The sequence below is a fragment of the mitochondrial genome of Nicotiana sylvestris (assembly GCF_000393655.2).
Source record: "Nicotiana sylvestris cultivar TW 137 mitochondrion, complete genome".
In the NCBI taxonomy this organism is placed as follows: domain Eukaryota; kingdom Viridiplantae; phylum Streptophyta; class Magnoliopsida; order Solanales; family Solanaceae; genus Nicotiana; species Nicotiana sylvestris.
Window position 1 is genome coordinate 180,001 of NC_029805.1, and position 12,500 is coordinate 192,500.

Consider the following 12,500-nt stretch of genomic DNA (forward strand, 5'->3'; position numbering starts at 1 on the left):
TTATGAAAACCCGAAATGTCGGTAATGTTAGAAGACGACCTACGGCATCTGATGGTCAGATGCCTACGGTCGGTATATCTTTGAAAGCTCAGACGGAGAGAATAAACGGACTCCTCGAGGGCTACTTAAGCCACTTTAGTGCAAACCAGAAGGACTTACGCTGTTGGATGTTGCTCAGTCCTGCTATAACTTAACAACCAAAAAGCTCTGCGTCGAACTTCAGCCCCTTCGAGTTGGCCACGGGGTAACAGCCTCTGACGCCCCACACCATTGCGACAGGAGGGGGCTTGCCCATCAGCCTACTTTGCCAAGAGGTGGCAGGAGCGCAACGACCTTAGCCCAAACCTACTTAAACAACCTAAAGGCTTGGCCCGGTCTGAAAGTAGACCTTGTAGAAAAGCGGATAGGAAAGGTAGCCTATAGACTCAAGCGACCAGCTCGGTGAAAACGAACCCCGTATTCCATGTGAGTCAGTTGACTTCGATTAGACCAGACCGCCCCAGAGAGGAACGTGCCCACGAGGGCACCACCAGATGTTGTAGATAAACCTACTAAAGAAGAAGTTGAGTATATCATAGCTGACCGCACCATGGGCTAGCCCATACACCCACTGCACGAGTGGAATACTACTTAGTCAAGTAGAAAGGAACAAGGTCTTACGGCACGATCACTATATCTTCGATTTTTCTTTATCTCTCCTCTATGGAAAGAGGGGATGATACGTGGCGTGGTATACCTGATCGTTTAGTCAACAAGACGTACGTAAGTCGACATAGCTCCATGTATATGTTCTTTGGAGCTAGAACCAATCAATAGAATGAAATGAAATAATGGTAAGCCTAGGGCGACGAACATGGCTCAAGAGTGTCTATACAAAGCCCCTCTCTTCTTCACTCAAAGAGGCAATGCACCCTTTGTTTGAATGGTACTTGATTCATAAAGAATGATTCTTTTGAAGTTATACGAACTTTCTAAAAAAAAATGCCACGCGGAGCGTGTCACGAGATATATCGCTCTCGGACTTCTTACGGTAAGGCCAATGCACCAGCCAGCCAGTGTGGTGGCGAACACGCTGTGCTCTAAGCTAAGCTGTTTACCTTGTAGACGGAGGAGATATAGAAAGTGTGCCGTGCTTGATTCATAAGATTCTATAATCAATAGCACCAGTATATTATTTTACTTAGCCTGCCTCTCCCATGACTTTCCGGACCAACCAACCCGGATCTGCTTTCGCAAGTCTCTCCGCATTTTGGGAGCAGAGCATGCAGCAAAATCGAGCAATGGATCTTAGAAGAATTCCACTTTGAAGCACGACTCTTTCTATTTCTGTGCTGGCATTTGAGTTGTCTCCCTTCCTCTTTCAATCGAAACACTCGACGCAGATAGCTCCGGTGGCCCCCGCTTCTGCCTCTATCAGGCGGCGACAGCCCCCCCCTCCACACCCACAGCATAGAGGAGCTGCTCCAACATCCGCACTACAACCAAGAAAAATGCTCTCCAGAGCGATATATGATGCTAAACCGAGACCGAGATATAGAGAGGGCTGTCCTTTTGTTGTCTCGAAGAGACAAAAGCACTCATATGAATGGTGCTAATTCCCATGTTCTTTCTAGTCTCGTTTGGTTTCGAGAGCCTCCCTCTCCCCGTCCCTTACTCGTCTTTTGAAAGCCGTCGTCCTGGATTTTCTTTCCGTATGCCGGGGAAAGTACCTCACCCTCACCTTTCTACATTTATTATTATATAGAATTTCCCCGGGTCTCTATAAAACAGAATGAAAAGCCCGGGTGGAAGCACAAACAAAAGGAGAGAGAAAAAGTAGAAAAGAAAGGGGGGAAGAAGTCTAGTGCTAGTTCTTACTAAGACTTCTTTATCTAACTTTCATTTTTGAGTGGTTTCTTTGTTCTCTTATTTGGATTGAAAGAAAGAAAAAACTTCCCTTTCTTTCTCTTCTTTATTTTTGTTTTATCCCTTCGACGAATTTCGGCTATGACCAATGCCCCACTAGCTAAATAGGCGTAAGAAAAAGCTACCTGAAAAAAAAGCAAGGTGCACCTTGAATTGAACTCGACGAATTGCGTTTTGCCAGAGAGATTTTTTTAGAAAGATTCTCCATTGGTAATTAAAAAATATAAAGAATATAAATAAAGGCGCATACGCGGGAAGGGGCCCCCACTACTTCTTCATTCAGGGGGGAGGGGGGGAGACTAGCCTCATTACTTCCCACTGGGCGAGAGGTGCACCTAACCCACCTACCCACTCATCAATCACGGTGTTCAGCTGACTTGCACTGATAGACCCCTATTGTATTGGAATTAGGCGCCCATCTTTTTACTGTTGTCAATGAATCTCTTCCATGTTCGATTCTACTCTATGTTAGAACATTTCTGTGAATGCTATTCTGATCTAAGTGGTCTTATTCTTTGTCCCGTGCTAGGAAGCATTACTCCTCTTTTCATTCCAAATTCAAGAATACGACCGATACGATTAATTGGTCTGTGCGCCTCTCTTATTACTTTTTTGTATCCCCCTGTTCTTCGGATACAATTCGATCCTTCTACGGCCAAATCTCAATTTGTGGAAAGCCTTCGATGGCTTCCTTATGAAAACATAAATTTTTATTTGGGTATAGACGGTATCTCTTTATTCTTCGTGATATTGACCACATTTCTGATCCCTATTTGCATTTTAGTGGGTTGGTCTGGTATGAGAAGTTATGGGAAAGAGTATATTACAGCATTTCTAATTCGTGAATTTATAATGATCGCCGTGTTCTGCATGCTGGATCTTCTACTATTCTATGTTCTTCCCGAAAGTGTGCTAATCCCTATGTTGTGCGGAGCTGAGTATCTTCTATTCGCTGGGATAAAGCCTTTCCTCTGCAGGGGCCTTGTGCAGTAAACCCCCTACGGGCGGTCGTCCGTCGTCCTAAAGTAGTCCCCGCGAAGCTTTCGGGAAGAGGGGTAGTCTTGTGTGTAAGCATAGCATTTCTGGTCGAACCCGCCCAACCCAACTAAGAAGAACCGAACCTGACAGACACATCTTTTTCCTTTTGGGAGGGTACTCCGAGTAGTGGGTACCTCGTAGGACCTCGACCCGCCTACTCGGGTCTTGTATGGATATGCAGGAAGGGGTGCTCCTAGGTGTGTGTAGGGGTTGTGTTTGTTCGCGAGAAAGGATTCCTCGTCAAGTAAGTTTGGGGGGTGTGGACACACTTGCGCGAATTCGGGTAACGGCTACAAGGGAGAAATCGAAAGGAAACTGTACCCGACCAGGGATGGACGTAAACTCGTAAGCTACCGAAGGTAGGGATAATCGTCCAGGTCTTATTGTGAAAGAAAAAAGCCGCCCCGCCACAGCAGACGGGTTGCTTCCTCTGTCGTCGCCGGGGAGCTCTTGGCGAGGAGACCTTAGGATAAGTTGCTAAAACAAACGGGATGGGAGGATCGACCCGTTCAGATAATTCCGAAGAAAGACTGTTGGCAGCAGGTAGAGAGATTTTTTTTTCCTCTTCAAAACACAAGGAAATGCGGGCAGGGTAGAGCTCGGCAGAGGGTTCGAGAATAGGGTAGGGTCCTGTCCTTAAGATTCAGATAAGAAAAGAGTTCCAAACCTTTATGCATGCACCTCCGTACAAGTGCTGCATACAAGTTCCGGCCAGGATGATTGAGAAAGATTCAACCAATTTGAACCGCTCACATCACAATAGTAGTAGCGTAAAGGCCGTAAGTCGGGGGGCGGCCATAACATAAGGCTATTACTTTCACACCTCTCTATCTATAGATAGAGAGAGATCCGCTGCGTGAGCAACCCGACTGTGCCTTACATGTGCTCTACAGGCCGCACGTAATCTTTCTTCCCAACGAGCCCTTTTTTTTATTTGGAAGACGGGCATTGCGTTCGGTTCGAAAGGCATGGTTTTCAGTATGTCTCCAGATAGGGCCCCACTAGTCCGGCTAGCTAGTGAGCGGTTCTTTCGGGCGGGAAGCAGGCCGGGCCCTACGGGCGGGCATCTCCCGCAACGCAAGCACCATTGTTCGACACCACCCGAGAAGCAAAAGATTCGTCAGTCCAGGCTGAAAATACATGCATAGATAGTGGTTTAATGCCAAGGCCGACGACGGAAGCTCGGGACGGAGCCGTATGAGGCGGAAGTCTCACGTACGGTTCTCTGAGAAGGGAGTGGCTACCTACTGGAGCTTCGACCAAGCACCACCGGTCAATTCCGCTTTGGGGCCACCCCTGACTCTACCATTATTATAGGGGTATGGGGTTCGAGACAAAGAAAGATCAAGGCAGCATATCAGTTGTTCCTTTATACTTTACTTGGATCTGTTTTTATGCTATTAGCTATTCTGTTGATTCTTCTCCAAACAGGAACAACCGATTTACAAATCTCATTAACCACAGAATTTAGTGAGCGGCGCCAAATCTTTCTATGGATTGCTTCTTTCGCCTCTTTCGCCGTCAAAGTGCCTATGGTACCAGTTCATATTTGGTTACCCGAAGCTCATGTAGAGGCACCTACGGCAGGATCCGTCATCTTGGCAGGAATTGCTTTAAAATTGGGAACCTACGGGTTTTTAAGATTTTCAATACCCATGTTTCCCGAAGCGACACTTTGTTCCACTCCTTTCATTTATACTTTAAGCGCGATTGCTATAATATATACTTCCTCGACCACTTTAAGGCAGATCGATCTTAAGAAGATCATTGCTTACTCCTCAGTAGCTCATATGAATCTGGTGACTATTGGTATGTTTAGTCGGGCGGCGGCCGTTAGGTCACCTATTTTGAGTTATGGACACACAAGGCCAAAACATGTGTGCCGGGCGCGCGACCCATCAACCTACTAGCAATGGGGGAGAAAGCATAGCATGTCGCAATAAAAGCTTGATTCGAGGCGTCAGCAAAACACTGCCGTCTGTTCCAAAAACAAAAGCCCCTTAGCGCCCCGGGACGGGAGTGGGGGACGGCCCTACGCGCAGGCAACAGCAGCACCGGCTCTACGAAGTCAGAATCGAATCTTTCTGTTGGCTTTCCCAATTCATTCGTGAATAATAATTCAAGGGCGTGAAGCGAGTACTTCTAGCTGCTTCGCCTGCTTCTTATTATGGCGGCTATGTTTTCGTGGCGAAAATGAACGAAAAGCGAGATGAGCGTGCTCTTTTCAAATCGATTGATAGATAGCCTGATCTGTTCTGATAGATCGAAAGAGATAGAGAGGGAATCTCTCAAGAATAAGGGGAAATCTCCTATTTCTATCTATTGATGAGACAACTATCTATTCTTGATCCATCAGAAAGAAATCGATATGTATCTGATGGAGTCTACATCGTACGTAGAGCGCCCAAGCGCTTTTTAGGCCAGCTCAGTTCTCTTATCCATCGGTCCAATGCACTGGGCTCATCTCATGGAGGGAAAAGCCAAAATGTAGTTGTCTTGTTCGCCGCCTCGACGCATTCCCTTCTCTCCCCGGTATCGTCCCACACAGAAAGAAAGAGCGCAGAGCCCCGGCCCGACCTGTAGGTCCGCTAACGTAAAGCGAGGAGTTGAGCCTGAACTGGCGAACCGAAGTCACTTTCGGAACCATACTTCCTACAGCTAACATGTGTCCAGTCCAGCGGGAACGCGCAGCGCAAACGAACCTGAGCTGCTATACCGAATCCCCCGCTGGCCATCGGGGACCGAGTGGTAAGGCCATGATCCGCAGGGGAACAGATCACTCATTCTTCCATTGGGGACAGGTGCACGAACGACAACTCCAAACGTCACACATCCGCCGCCTACCTACCGTTTAGGTGGCACCAGCGAGATCCAGCTAAGGTAAGGAACTTCGTGTCGCGGCTGCTCCACTCCGCTGCGCTGCGGTCTCATGAACTGAACTTCGTTGCCTTCCCGCGCAAAAAGCGAATGGGCGCTGTGCCGTGGGTCAGTTTCGGGGTGGGGAGCGAAGAGAGACCAGAAGAATGATTCATTTGGATCGACGAGCTTTTTCAGCCCAAAAACAAAGAATCAATGGAATGTCTGTCTATCCATGAACATCTATTCTATCTGTATATCTAGGGGATCTCTCTATACATATAGATTTTTTTTATGGAATGATATGATCGGCTAGCCGTAGCCGCATATCAGCTACGCTCAATGCGGGATTTCTGTTGGATCAGATCTTTTGGGAAGCTTTTGGACCTAGCGAAAAGGGCTCTAAGCCTTCACGCAAGCAAGCGCGAGAGAAGCGGAGCACGAAGCTACCGCTTCACCCGACCGACTAAAATACAACAGTCGCGACCTACTTTGATTCAAAAGAAAGGCGAAGGGTTTGGCAACAAGCAAACGGCTTTCTATCATAGTTGCAAGGGTTCCAAACCTTAACTACTTAAGTACCAAAGGCTGCTTTCGGTTGGTTTCATAATGGGGCTGTTCACTACAAGCTATCAGCGCTCAGCGCTGTCTTAGATTGAACGTTGACTTATCTTATTGCCGTTCAATCTCTAAGGCGGGTTTCCGCTGAGAACGGAATAGTGTTCGTGTCCAAAGGTGAACAAAGCCCTAGCTTCTAGAGTTCGCTGCTTTTCCCAGGCCGGAGAAGGGCTTATACTGCTCGCCTTTGTTTGATATGTTCATTCAGTACCAATACAAACTAAAACTACACCAAAGTGGAAGGGCCAGTATAGAAGCTAGAAGTAGCTAGCCTATAGTAGTCGGCCTAACCAAAGCCTCACGACAACATAAAATTAGCCTTATGAATTGAATCTTAAGTAGGGGGCTTAGCCCGCCCGCCTACCAATCAAAGAGGCTGAGAGTAAGCGTAAGCTCACCCGGAAGCTCGAAGAGCTTCCCTTCATTCGCTTCGCGGGAGCCGCACAGCACATAGCTGGAAGTCAGAGGGCCCATACTACCTGCCTAACCCTTCGCTCCGAGGGACCGTAGATCGGAAAGCGCCTTCTAAACCACCCCATTCATCCAAAAGAGAAGGGAAGGGGCCTATGTATTTGCATGACCCCTGCAGATTTAACCCTATCTATACCCGGAGCCACTCCCCTAGCGGTCCTGCCACCACGCCGCAGAACGGGAGCTCGTGTGGAACCTTTTATTCTGGCGTAACAGCGGTAGAACGTAACAAAATATTACGGCCGCCTAACATAGGGGACGGAGGTACGGTAAACTCGGCCAAAATATGAGACCCGAAGGGCCCGGCGCGCACAATCCTATCCTATCCGAGTCCGAGTTTACCCCTTGCACTTCGGACAGCCGTCCGTAGCATCATAAGGAGGACCCCCCTTTCGAGGTACAAAAAGAGTACGGTACATAGGAGGTTGGTCTTTCTCAACGTGGTGTATAGCACGAAAAACCTTTCGATACAAGATAGGGCCGTTCACATGAAAGAAAAAAATGAATCCTTTCTTATCTTCTTTCCCGAGAGGGAAAGAGAAAGAGGGTCTTATGGAGGGAGGGGGGAGGGGAAAGGCTTGGGCCTACCTATCCCGATAGGACCCCATAAAAGAACGGGAGCTGTTGAGAGGTTCCATATTGCCGAGACGAAGGACAGCACTTCTGTACGTGATCGTAGTATGTCACGTCGTCTCGTCCCCGCTGCATCGAAGAGTACCTATGCACTATGTTCCGGTTCACTGATAAGGAAGATAGCGTTGGGGTGGGGGTCTACGATGTGATACTAAAGTATGACCGGGGGAGATACATGCTAACTATGGGTAGGAAGCAGGAACCATTATGTAAAAAATTTCGGGGGGTTACAGATCTCTTATACTACCATCGATCGACAGAGCGGAACGACCAGAAAAAGAAGTTAAGTTAGAAAGCCGTATGATAGGTGGTAACTATCTTGTACGGTTCGGGGGGTAATCGGCGTACTCCGATCAGTGGGGGGGAATCTTTGGCTCTATCGAACATACAGGGAATTGGAGGTAGCATTCTACCGATGTCAAGTCATGGACTGGTTTCTTCAGCCCTTTTTCTATGTGTTGGTGTTCTATATGACCGACATAAGACTCGACTTGTTAGATATTACGGAGGTTCAGTGAGCACCATGCCGAATCTCTCTACCATTTTCTTCTCTTCCACTTTGGCCAATATGAGTTCACCTGGTACTAGCAGCTTTATCGGGGAATTTCTCATCTTAGTAGGAGCTTTCCAAAGAAATAGCTTAGTAGCCACATTAGCAGCGCTTGGGATGATTTTAGGCGCGGCCTATTCCCTTTGGCTATATAATCGTGCGGTTTCTGGGAATTTAAAACCCGATTTCCTCCATAAATTCTCCGATCCAAATGGCAGAGAAGTTTCCATATTTATACCTTTTCTTGTTGGAGGGGCGACCGTACGTTAAACTACCAAAGAAACTAGGGTAAACCAATGTGATCATGACATTGTAGGTGCTTGCGATGGGACGGATGCGACTTCCCTCAGTTGGTTTGGGTGGCATAGCCCGTTGCATAAGTCCCCCCCTTTTTTTATGCATTTCTTTAGTCTTTAGGGAGCCAAAGCTTGACTTTACTAAACTAATAAATAAGGCTCGCGCTAGGCGCTTACCTTTTTTGGCTGTAGGGTTGGGGTGGCTTGCTGGGTGAGACTGATAGAAAGAAAGGACGGGGGGCAACCATGCATGGTACTTCTCGACCCTGTCTCCGAGGGACAGTTGAACTAGCGACTCATGAATGCTGCCGGGTTGGACGAGCCAATAACTCGAAGGCGTTCGGTCTGTTTTTTGAGCAAGAATCACAGCCTTACCTTATCTTCACCATGATACGGACTCCAAGTTCTTATGGCAGAGCACGAGGAGATTTATCATCAATATGATGATTGGAATGGAAACCAGAAGCACGACTGGGGTCCTCGTGGTCCAAGATAATCAAACCATCAATAACAGTAACGTAAGCATGAGACTTTTTGGTAGTACCGGTGAACCAGATGGCCGCGGCGATGGAATCTGGGACGGAGGACTTGTAGTATCTCTCTAGATCTGGCAAAAGCGAAAGACCCCCTAACATAATTCGAATGGAGGCTGACCGCTGAGCCCACTCTGGCCTCGCGGGGCGGGCCCCTGTGGTTGCGAGCTGGAGCTGCCATAGCTTATGGCTATAGCAATGGGAGGGCCCCAGCAGAGAGAAAAGTCAGGATAACGAGCGCTCCGCCCGCCAAGCGGGCGGCAGGAGCAGCGGGCAAGTGCTTGGTAAGCCAACAGCCCAGTGAACCGGGCGGGGCACTCGAAGAAAGGGGGGCACACTGAGCAAGTACGAGAAATTGGCCCCGCTCCGCTTTCTTAAAAGCAAGGACCACTACGGGAGGTCAAACCAAGGATCTATGGAAGTGGGGGCTCGTCCCCGGTCAATATTGGATCAAACAATAGGGGGCCGTAGCACTGACCTCTTTTTTTTATTGATTCAATACAATAGGGGAAAAGATCGTACAGTTCCCTACCGAGACAAACTCTCAACGGATCCTCCGCGCGCTGGGAATACCTCTTCCGTGCGTCTTTCTCGTGGCGGGAACAGAACAACAGGGAAAGACCCGGCCCAGGGCGAGCTTTATTTATTTAAGAGAGAATGGGGAGTGAATCGAATTCCGTTTCCGTTCTTTGGGGGCTTTCGGGCCCCTCTCGATCTTTTTCTACGTTGAGAAGGGGGAAGGAGTCTAAATCAATGGACATTAATGAACCATCATTGATGGACGTTGCACATGACACGATCAATTCGACTCAAGGTCCGGCGCTAATAGAAGTTGCTTACTTTCCTAGTAGCGAAGGAAAGGGCAGGGCTTTTTTCGTAGTAATAGTGGGCGGGTCTCATGAGATCTATGCCGGCCGTCGGAATCAAACGAAGGTCGAAGGACCATTCGATTCATTAAGGGGCATAGCGGCGCCCTCGCCCGGCGCCATTTCCGGACCTAGCAGCAGACGGGCGGGCCGTGCCTGAATTCAGACCGGACCAGACTCTTCTTTGTTTGAGCTGCTCCCAGGCACGCAGACCGAAGATCTCACTTGTCCTGGACAAGTACGTAGAGATCTTCGTGGGACCGTGGAGGGAGTCTCAATCGATCTTTTCTAGGATTCCTTATCACGCCACACATGGAGATCTTTCCATTGATAGATCAGAGGGTCCCCCCTTGAACAAATTCTTAAAGGTTAGGTTACTACCTGCTTCTACGGAAGAGGTTTACTTTGTACCGCCCGGAGGTCATATAGATCGGAATCCGGAGCGATAAGAACGAAAGGGTTGGTGTGGCCACAGCTACAACTACTGGCGCTTCAAATTAGATTCTAAGGGCGCTACTGAAAGCCTTTTTTTAGGTCCTGTAATAGGGAGGTGTAAGCCTCGAAAGCCTTTGGTACTTCGGTAGGGTCGGACGGCTTTCTTTGCCCCAGCTTGGCGAATCGCATCCCCGCACAACGACATTCTTTGTTTGTGCGCCCCTTACCGTTCTCGCTCAGTCTTTCAACGGCTGGGAAGGCAGTCGTAGAAACGAAGCCTATCGCCACGCCGACCATCAAATACGAGATTGGGCCCCTTCTCAAAGATTTGATGGAATGGCCCACCCCACCCAAGAGCGCTTATGTCATAGGGGAACTCATGGCTGGAAACAATCCTTATGGTTTGTTTTGATATCCGGTAGGAATAATAAAAAAAAAGTCCAGGTTGGTTGGTGAGCCTAGTGATAGGAGACTATCTAGCTTGGTTCGGAGAGCACTTGTTGGGTTAAATATTTATTTGTTGCTAAATGTTACGGCCTAAATGCTGAACTATTGACCCTACTTGTTCGGATGGGTGTTCACCCCAAAGTGTTCCCGGACCGCATGCATACATCCGTAAGTAACTTAGTGCAACATGGAAAATTTCATTGAGAGGAATCAGCAAAGAAAAGAAAAACGGGTCAACAACATCAACATGTGTATTTGAGAGATTGTCCTCGGGCTGAGGAGTGTCCACATGAGTTCGTTGAGGTGTTTACACAGGCCTGTGGTCCTCTTTTATATTCTGTCGAGAGTTCGGATTGCTCCACCTAAGTAGAACGAAAAGAAGGAATTGGAAAAGAAAGGGGGGAGCTATTGTGAAGCCTAGAAAGGCGGAAGCGGAAAATCGCTTATACCGAGTTCCCCAACAGCAGCTTAGCTTAGTAGCAAGACTCTTTCTACTGGCGTGGCGCTGCTGGATGCTTCTGATCAATAGAACACGAAGAGGAGGAAAAAAAAAGCTTATGATGAGCATCTATTTGAGTCGATCATTTCCAAGATCTAATTCCAGTTTTTTCTTATGTAGTGGAAACGCCTTACAATCTGAAGTTTTACGCTTAAGGGAAGAAATGTTCTTGGTGGATGCAGGACTTGGGACCCCCAGAATTTGTATGCAAGATGAGCCTACAGGAGTGCCAATCAACCGAGCCACCAGGTTTGAGAATAAGGTGGGATTCCTGGATCTAGTGGCCGGTGAATCACTGATCAAAGAGCAGATTTTAGAGAGATTCTTCATCGATCTAGTGGCCGGTGAATCACTGATCAAAGAGCGAGCAGCCGCCAGGTTTAATGATTTGGTGGGATCTACAGATGTAGTGGCTGGTGAACCGCTTCTTCTTCTTCCACGAAGATTCAGACAAAACCGAGCTTGGATGGAACTGAACAAGATTTGGCGAACGAATACAAAGGTCAAAGGCTTTATTATTGAGAAAGTAAAAGGAGGTTATTCAGTAGCCATCGCAGGTTTCATTACTTTTCTTCCATTCCGTCGCAGAAGGAAAAGGATATCGAATGATCGATTCACCATTGAGAACATTAACCCCAAAAAGACGAATATTGTGGTGTTCTAACAGCGGCAGATCAAAGAAGAACTTGATGAGCGAAATCCGCTGACAAAAAAAAAGAGAACTTTTTGAATTCCGATGCCTAGCGTCCCCTGATAACCTAGGATTAGTGGTGATAGGGCTGATGTGGTATCTCGGAAACTGGGATTTGATGGTATCTGTAGAGCGGATCCCATGGGCTTCTCGGGTGGAGGTTGGTTGAAGATGATGTGATGCAAGTGAACGTTTACGAAAAAGCTGTCGTAAAGTTTCGTTCTTCGTTCCGTCGTCGATCAATCTATCACTCAATCACAGGCCGCTCTGTCATTGTCTGATTTTTGGTTGTCTGATCACACTCGAAATTATGTATCTACTTATCGTATTTTTACCCCTGCTCGGTAGTTTTGTAGCAGGTTGTTTCGGACGTTTTCTAGGAAAAGAAGGAACCGCTATAATAACCACTACGTGCGTTTCATTCTCTTCGATCTTCTCTTTGATTGCTTTTTATGAAGTCGCACCGGGAGCTAGTGCTTGCTATCTAAGAATTGCTCCATGGATCTCATCGGAAATGTTTGATGCTTCTTGGGGCTTCTTTGGCGACCGTGAAGTCACCGGATGAATTGCCGAGTAAATAGATCAGATCCGGACGCGGCTGTTGCTCCGCGGCGATACGGACTCGACCCGCTCCTACCCACTCCGGGGTACCATAGCATGTC

At 47.8% G+C, this 12,500-nt stretch overlaps 2 protein-coding genes across 2 annotated transcripts in view.

Moving 5' to 3' along the window:
* Positions 1-2,370: 2,370 nt before the first annotated feature.
* Positions 2,371-10,852, forward strand: nad4 (NADH dehydrogenase subunit 4). The gene is made up of 4 exons: positions 2,371-2,831; positions 4,250-4,764; positions 7,902-8,324; positions 10,764-10,852. Exons 1-4 carry the CDS (start codon positions 2,371-2,373, stop codon positions 10,850-10,852), a joined length of 1,488 nt encoding a protein of 495 aa, YP_009241437.1.
* A 1,296-nt stretch (positions 10,853-12,148) lies between these two features.
* Positions 12,149-12,500, forward strand: nad5 (NADH dehydrogenase subunit 5; one part of a trans-spliced gene, as the record gives it; the window's edge cuts it). Coding sequence (YP_009241436.1) covers positions 12,149-12,378 — 230 coding nt within the window.